Source organism: Bicyclus anynana, chromosome 17 (assembly GCF_947172395.1).
Source record: "Bicyclus anynana chromosome 17, ilBicAnyn1.1, whole genome shotgun sequence".
In the NCBI taxonomy this organism is placed as follows: Eukaryota; Metazoa; Arthropoda; class Insecta; order Lepidoptera; family Nymphalidae; genus Bicyclus; species Bicyclus anynana.
In genome coordinates, this window is record NC_069099.1 from 8877932 (window position 1) to 8886541 (window position 8610).

The window sequence follows — 8610 nt, forward strand, 5'->3', positions numbered from 1 at the left end:
TTGTTTGTATGTTTGTTTGTTTGTTTGTTTGATTGTAATGAATAGGCTCAAAAACTACTGAACCGATTTTAAAAATTCTTTCACCATTCGAAAGCTACTTTATCCACAAGTAACATAGGCTAAATTTTATTTTGGTAAAAAATAGGGTTCCGTAAGATATTTGGGTTTTTCTGACACAAGGTGTAAAAAATCGAAAAGAAAAGTAGGGTAGGGGTAGGTAGGAGTATGGTAGGGGTATGGGTAGGCTAGGGGTAGGCTAGGGGTGGGATAGGGGAAGTTGCAAGTTTACACCGAGTTTCACGCGGACGAAGTCGCGGGCGTCGGCTAGTGTTATATAAAATTCAACGCATGTCACCTACACTATAATCTATTCACGGATATGTATATAAGTTATACAGTCATCCGACTGTACAAAAGTTAAATGTAAAATTGAAGCTGAAGTGAATCTCTGACTGTGAATAAACGGACTTCGATGTCACACGCCTTCCCTGTATCTGTATCACTTAGTAATTAAAAACGCGTTTTTGCTTTGCTTTCATAATTTTACCTCCCCGTTTTCTCGAATCGATATTCTGCGTATCTATCTTCTATACTTATAATAAAACTGGTCAAATTCTATACATTTAATCGCAATTTGAGATTTTACTTATACCATTTGTAACACCAAACGTTACCGTGGCATAACGGACGCCAGCGCCATCTAGAATCTATAATTAATAATAATACGAATTCAGTACTTATATTGCAAAAAATAAAATAAGAAGAGGGTGAAATAGGGGTTGAAAGTTTGTATAGAAAGTCCTTCATTTTTAGAGTTACAGTTTTAAAAATTTGTTCATAAATCATAAAAAAAATACGAAATATAATAGAATTCAAAAAAAATTAAAATTAAAACTCTAAAGTGGTGAAATAGGGCTTGAAAGCTTACATTGATTTCCACGCGGACGAAATCGCGGGTGTCCGCTAGTTATTTCAATAAAAACAGGCATGGTATTACTTAAAAATTTATTATAAAAATAATTACGAATACATCACATCTATCACTGGCGAGAGTTTTATCACAAACTTCTTATATCCTCCATCAGTTATCGGGTTCACAATTATAATCGTGATCAAGATCACTGAAGTAACTGAGGAATATTTTATGGTGAGGTAATTTATTAAATGCTATTTGTCGTTTTTTCTCCCTAAGGCTAAAGTTACTTTATTCACAATAACAGACATATGCAGAAATATAACATTAACTGTTAACGTGTAAGGTTTAAAGTAGCTTTAACTTAATAGTTGTCTTGCTTCGAAAGTTATCGGCGACGCCCGTATCCAGCTTGTGGGGGGTAGTAATCTGTTGGTGGGTAGTAAGTTTGTTGTTGTTGTTGAGGGGGGTAATATGTGGGGTACTGTGGCGGTGATACTTGGGGTTGTTGTTGGGGCTGGGTCGGCGCGGGCTGTTGCGGCGCTATCGGTTTCGGCGGCTCTTGGCCTTGGGGGTAGTAACCCTGTTGTTGTTGCTGTTGTTTGTTCTTTTCTGCTTCAGCTTTTGCTGCTTCCTCTTTGGCGTTTTGGTCGATCGATCTGTAAATAACATTGACATTATTATTTGATTATGACAGCCTGCGTGGCGCAGTATTAATTATGTGCGGTGTAATTACTAGGTTTTCTTAATTGATCCGGGTCTGGTTGGTGGGAGACTTCAGCCGTGGCTAGTTACTATCCTATCGGCAAAGACGTACCGCCAAGCGATTTAGCATTCCGGTACGTTATCGTGTAGAAACTGAAATGGTCCTTTTTCATCCTACGCCTAACAAGTTAGCCCGCTTCCATCTTTGATTGCATCGTCACTTACCATCAGGTGAGATTGCAGTCAAGGGCTAACTTGTAAAGAAAAAAAATTTTTTAGTTATAAGCTAGAGGACGCCTCGCAGTTTCAACGGCGTAGTTTCATGTGAAATATATGCCACATAAATGTTCGTAGCGCTTTCTATTGGTAAAATAATTTTCAGAATCGGTTTAGTAGATCCAGAAATACAGCCCTTATTAGTATAGACAGGTTTGTTCTAACTCGTTTTACTTCCAAATTGGATTATTGTTTTTATTTACTAGTGCACTACTAGCAGACCCTAGCAACTTCGCTCGTATGAAACGAAACAAGCGGAATATTCCACCATGCATTGTTGTTATATCACAAAAGAGATAAGCACCGTTTCCGATAAAAGCTCCCAGTAGGCTTGACTTTTCCGACACTTCTTCCACCTTTAGTCAAGTTTAACGAGAACAGACAGACAGTTTCTAAAAATATTTTTATATAGATGTAAATGTCAATGGAAGGTGATAAACGGTATTGTGACAAATCTTAATCGAAACCGCTACGAACAATATTTATGAGACCACTTAATACCGTACAAACAAGGTATTTATTTTACTTTATCATTCGGAACTGTTAGATTTATGAGAAGACAAACTAAATAGAAGTTCAAAATGAATGTTTACTAAAATCAATTTTTCATTCATGAATAATTTATGTGTTTAGGAGTCATTATACTCATGTAAATGCAAATAATACGTGTTCGTAAAGAAACACGAATCTGTGTTGGGGGAGTGCTCATTATAACAACATCATTCATTTATTGCAGGCAGAGGTTTTGTGGACAATCTATGATTATCATTCTATTAGTTTTGCTTGAAATACTGACAAACAATACAAGTAGGTATCAGTTCTGTTAAACTTGAGATCATTGTCATTAGTGACATAAATATAGATTTGCTTAGATTCTTTGCTTGATTTGTATCGATTTGCCGTATCACATGCAGTTAGTTTAAACTGCATGTGATAGTGATATATTGATTTTTACACTATGGTGGGATAACTATGTTATATGAATTTGACAAATCCTTAATTTTAACAGGTATAAATAATAATAAATTGTAATTTCACCAAATTATTATACACCAGTGGATATGACCTTTGCCTCCGATTCCGGAGGGCGTTCGAATTTGGTCCGGGGCATGAAACTCTGACTTTTCAATTATGTCCAATATAAATATATATCAAACGGTAAAGGAAAAACATTGCAAGGAAACCTGCACATTTGAGAATTTTCTTAATTTATGTTTGTGAAGTCTGCCAATCCGCATTGAGCCAGCGTGGTAGACTATTAGCCTAATCCTTCTCAGTCTGAGAGGAGACTCGTGCTCAGAAGTGAGAAAAAGATACGACAACTTCAAGAAAAGATAGGTACTACCTATCATTTTGCGCTTCCGTTGTTTCACCTTGGCAATTACACCAATGTATTCGAAAGTATACTATGCAATCTTCTAGAACATTAGTCCGAAGTTTGATATAAATTCAAGTCACACGTCCCTCTCATAGTTCCTCCTTAAATTAAGGAATACGATAGTATCTTAATTTAATCATATAAGCCCGCCAGCCCTCATTGGAAAAGCGTGATGGGTTTATGCTCTCCTATAAGGAGGGAGGCCTGTAGTGGGCTGTAAAATAGGCTGATAATGATGATGTTTCACTTACGCTTGAATCGCTGCCGGGATTGGTGGTGGGGTCGGTATATGGTCACCAACTGCGTGGAAGCCAGTGCTGTCCGCCCAGTAGGTAACGGAGTAAACCTTGCCGTCCGACCCCGTGAATGAGTAGAAACCTTTCTTCACAAGGCTCTCTGCATCTGTATTGGGGTCCGTGAAGTAACCCCATTCCCCTACGTGCGTGCCGTCAGCGATCTCGTATCTGATGACAATACATTTTGTTAGAGTTTATATTAGCCTCTCGTGAGAATACGGGGATAAAATATAGCCTATAACACTCACAAATAACGGCTTCCTAGTGGTAAAAGAATTTTCAAAATCAGTTAAGTAGATCCAGAGACTACTCCCTGGAATAACACAAACTAATAGTAGAATAATACCTCTAGTTTTTTCATTTTCATTTCAATTTAATTTAATTTCACTTCAAGAATATACCTCTTTATAATATTAGTATAGATATACCTAGATTATACCGTGAAACTGTTATACAGGATGCTCGGGAGTATTTTCCATAACTCTAGGGTTTTATTATTTAAAACCGAAAATAATCAAAAATGTTTAAAGAACATTTGTTCTAAATTTTATATTTTTGGAGTAAATATTTCTTTTGTAAATAGATCTTAAAATGTGTCCTTTATACCCATCCTTATAATATGACGTAGCCAAACTTTAAAACTTTTAAATGCAAGGAAAGATATAGGCGTGTGTTACATGGATCGTTGGAATTATTTGAATTACGAGTACTTTGTATGAAAACATAAAAGCAGTTATTTTTTAGTTCGGCTCCTATAAGTGGACTCGTCAACACCTTGAAGTTATGGGAAATACTCCCGAGCACCCTGTATAACTTTTTGCATTGATTATTTGCAAAACTTTTATTATTATAGGCATTGATAAAGGCTTAGTCAGCTTAGTCGTATCAGTCAGATAAACAAATTATAACAAAAGGTTGTACGGTTTTTATTATGTGCAAATAACCGTTTTATGTGTTTGGGAATTGGCAGTAATTTCGAATTTACAGGTGGACATCCTAATTTAATAAAACTTGCTCCATTATAGTCTGCGCTAAATTTCGACCAATTTTTTTTTTGGATCACTTGTTCAAGATTATTTATCTCATTATTTATGGAGATTAAGCGATAATAGCTTAAATCATTCATTATTTGGCTAGTGTGGTAAACTATGGTTCACTTTTCTCATTCTAAGATGAGACTGATGGATTATTGAATTGTTAATGATCGATGAAGTTGGTGAAAATTATAAAAAAAAACATACCCGTCGAAAGAACCTCCTCCTCCTTTTTTGAAGTCGGTTAATTAGGATTGTTAAGTAAAATGAAGCTACATTAAATGAGAAAATAATAACTTTTAACGAGAACAACACTTTTGTAATAATTAGTATATATTTAATGCTGATGTTATACATACACAAGCAAGATAGAGAAAAGAAGTCAGGTAAAAAGTAAAATATTTGTACACATTAAACATTTCGATCGTCCTTTAAAACATCCTTATTCATGAAAGAGCTGTTTTAAGCCATTCCGTTCCTAAAATGGTGAATAAAATTAGCGACTAACATACCGAGGCCATTATAGAGGATTACGTGGGACTTAGCAGTGGAAGTTTTATTTTAGGATGTATCTAATATATGCAAAGTTTTGGGAACAAAATATAAAAACAGTTATATTGGTGATAAAATAACAGGTTTTTAGCTAATACAACGTTAATTTTCACAATAGGTTGAAGACCGTTAGGGTCTTATTTTGAAGATACTCAAACATTATTGAGGTTATTTGCATACTAAATACGAATAAGTTATTGATTGTTAAGTTCTTAAAGATGTCTTTTCGTTTATCGAAGTATAACAATCAAATTAAAATCAAGGCGGAATATTTTTAACATTTGCCTTCCTAAGTAAACAAAATATTTTGTAGAGACTTTTAACAAGAGTTAATTTACTGATGAGTGCCTCAGATGTTTTAGACCCGTATAAACTTATTGATTTGGGTATCGCAATCAAATAAGAAGTTAAGTAAAATGCCTTTTAGTGACCCTTTTCTGGATTTGAACGCACCGTCGATAAATTAACTCGAAAAGGGTGAGCCATCTTGATAACTAAGGTATGTGCTTGTACGTTGTTTTGGTCAGTATTAAATTTCAAAATGTAGTTTAATTTATTCTTGAAAACAATTCAGGTTAGCGATTTTAAAGTTCGATTTTGTTTAAGATTATAATGCGAGCATTTAATCTTCATTAAATTTTACGCATTCTTTCCATTAGTGTAATAAAGTTTGCTTTTATATTAGTGGTACATTTAAGGGTGCAATTACGAATAAGAAGTTAAGTAAATTTTAGCACTATTGAAATGTAAAGAATTTGTGGTAGGTACTTTTTTTGAGAAATCGATCTCAATTTCATGTTATTTAAAAACAAACAAAAGCTGGTTTTAATTTACGTATAAAAGCTCTAATTTACCTAGATATGATAATTACCTATTAGCATTACTAAATAGCACTATAATTATGTATATTTATATCTACAAAACGATTTTGATTTTGTGTTTTATCGGGTAAACGAATTTATAGCAACTATTATAAATAGCAGTTTCATCCGCGCAGTTCCTCTTCCTGTGAGAACACGGGAATAAAATACTAAATTATGTTACTTGCTGATAATGTTGCTTCCATTGGTGAAAGAAATTTTAAAATCAGTTTAGTCGTGAAAGTGCAACAAACAAACAATCTAACATTCGCATTTATATTATATTTATTAAATACTTACTCATATTTGTAGCTGCCATTTTCTCCTAGAGTATGTTCGTTCTTGATGATTGAAACGGGAGTTGTTGTGGTGGATGGTTTAGTTGTAGTTGGTTGGTTCCAGTTGTTCCAATTATTGTTCTCATTGTTCCAGTTCTGAGAACCAGTGTTCTGGGGTTTATTCCATGGACTTTGGGTGGCAGGGTTTTGAGGTTTATTTTGTTGTTGATTCCAGTTGTTATTCACTGGAGTCTGAGGCTTTTGAGTCCAAGTATTTTGTTGGTTGTTCCACGTGTTCTGATTTTGATTATTGTTCCATGAGTTTTGATTGTCCCATGTGTTGGAGGGCGCTGGGTTGTTGTAGTTGTTCTGTGGGTAGTAAGTGTTTTGTGGGGGGTCGTTTTGAACTGGGAAGTAGCCGCCTTGGGATACCGGTGGAGGAGGAGGAGGCGGGTTCGGTGCAACGGGTGGTAGAGACGGAGCTGATGGGTTGTAGTAATTGTTTGATGGAGGGTTGTAATAGTTATTCCACGGTCTCGGCGGTACGTAAGGCGGACTCCTTCGTTCAGATTTTTGGAGGTCCATAGATGCGGCCGCCTGAAGATCATCTATTGACTCTTCTTCCATATCTAAATCTTCTGCTAGCGCTAATGCTAGAGTGACGGCGAGAACGAGTAGCTGAAAAAAAAAGAGATTTTGCGTTAAAAACAAAAATCTTTTATTTATATAACCTATTTACGTTTATACTTATAAACCTATTTACGAGAAGTAATTGCTGTTTGAAGTAAAATAAATTTAATTTCTCTGATGTTTTATTTAAAGTAATATTTGACATATTTAACAATGACTAAAATATTTTGAAATATAATTTGTATATTTTTTTAAATTAATTTTCTATGATATTAAAACTTTTTATTTTTTTACAAAACACTTTCAAGTTCACAAGAATCACTTCTTAACTTTTAAGAAACCACGGTACTACAAAATTAAAAAAAAACATTAAACGCCAATTTTTTTTTTTGGCGTTTATTATTTTTTTTTTATCCTCATGTCCTTTTGATCACTGTCCGACGCACATTCCACGTTATTTTCACTTCACAAAATTCCAAGGACTCACCAGCTTCATCTTGAGGTCCTTCCGACTCCGCGCTCTGGTGGAAACTGTGGCCTTATGGGGTCGGGGCAGATTTTTATAGGAAATATGTCCTGCGTCCTCCGACGTAAGCGAATCGCACCTCAGCGCGGTATACAATGACCTCACTCTTGTGATTAGAGATACGGATTTAGGAGAGATGCACTTAGCTCGCGGTTAAATTTGTGTTCTAAATTTAAAATTAATCGAAAGGGTCGAAAAGCTCTACATAACTTTTTAATAAGTAATCCGATAAAATGGCCGTCATCTATCACAGGTTTTAAGTTACTGTTTGTTGATTTTTATTTGGCAGAATTAACTTTGAAGGGTTAAAATTCCAAGTTAAGGCAGTATGGATTCTGTAATATATGTTATCTGTTAACTAACAAAATATAAAACAATTTTTACTAATTAAAACTTCAAAAACAGAATCAAAAACTCATCCTCAGGAAATGTTAATTCTAGGATTAAGCTGAAATTATGAAAGTGTAATTATTAACGTATGTATGTAGAGTTAAGCATACTTAGTGTTTTTGTCACCCTTTCTTTAAGTTGGTTAACCACAATATTTTTTTCATGCGATATTTCCAACTACTTACACAACTAAGCTCCTATGTTACAATAGCCCAACAGCTGGGAACAGAACCTATGACCTCCCGTATTTGAGTCAGACTCCATAACCGCAGAACTACTGAGGTTTCCTCTATGAATGAATAAGTTATTCGTCATTCAAACAGTAGTAGGAGTAGGTTACGCCTGTTTGCATCACACTTAGCTGAATTTGTATGGTGTGAATTAGTCTAAGAAACTTTAGGCGTTATTAACCTTACTTTTTTTTTTATTTATATTTACACTTATTTGTACAGTAAAGATGATAATGTTAGTCCTTCCTTTCATAATTGTCAACCCATATTCAGCTCACTGTTGAGCACGAGTCTTCTCTCAGGATAAGAGGGGCTAGGCTTTTGTCCACCATCTAACAAAATGCGGATTGGCAGACACACCTAGAGAATTAAGAAAATTCTCAGGTATGCAGGTTTCCTCACGATGTTTTCCTTCACCGTTTGAGACATGTGATATTTTATTTCTTAAAATGCACAGAACTGAAAAGTTGGAGGTGCATGCCCCGGACCGGATTCGAACCTACGTCCTCCGTAGTCCTCCTTTTACTCTGAGAAGAAAGCGA

At 35.1% G+C, this 8610-nt stretch overlaps 1 protein-coding gene across 1 annotated transcript; it reads right to left on the reverse strand.

Annotated features, from left to right (window-relative positions):
- Positions 1–990: 990 nt before the first annotated feature.
- Positions 991–7567, reverse strand: LOC112048062 (putative mediator of RNA polymerase II transcription subunit 29). The gene is made up of 4 exons (XM_024085418.2): positions 7410–7567; positions 6315–6970; positions 3524–3736; positions 991–1572 (listed from the first exon to the last, which is right to left on the reverse strand). Exons 1-4 carry the CDS (start codon positions 7416–7418, stop codon positions 1302–1304), a joined length of 1149 nt encoding a protein of 382 aa, XP_023941186.2. The 5' UTR covers positions 7419–7567; the 3' UTR covers positions 991–1301.
- Positions 7568–8610: the final 1043 nt, after the last annotated feature.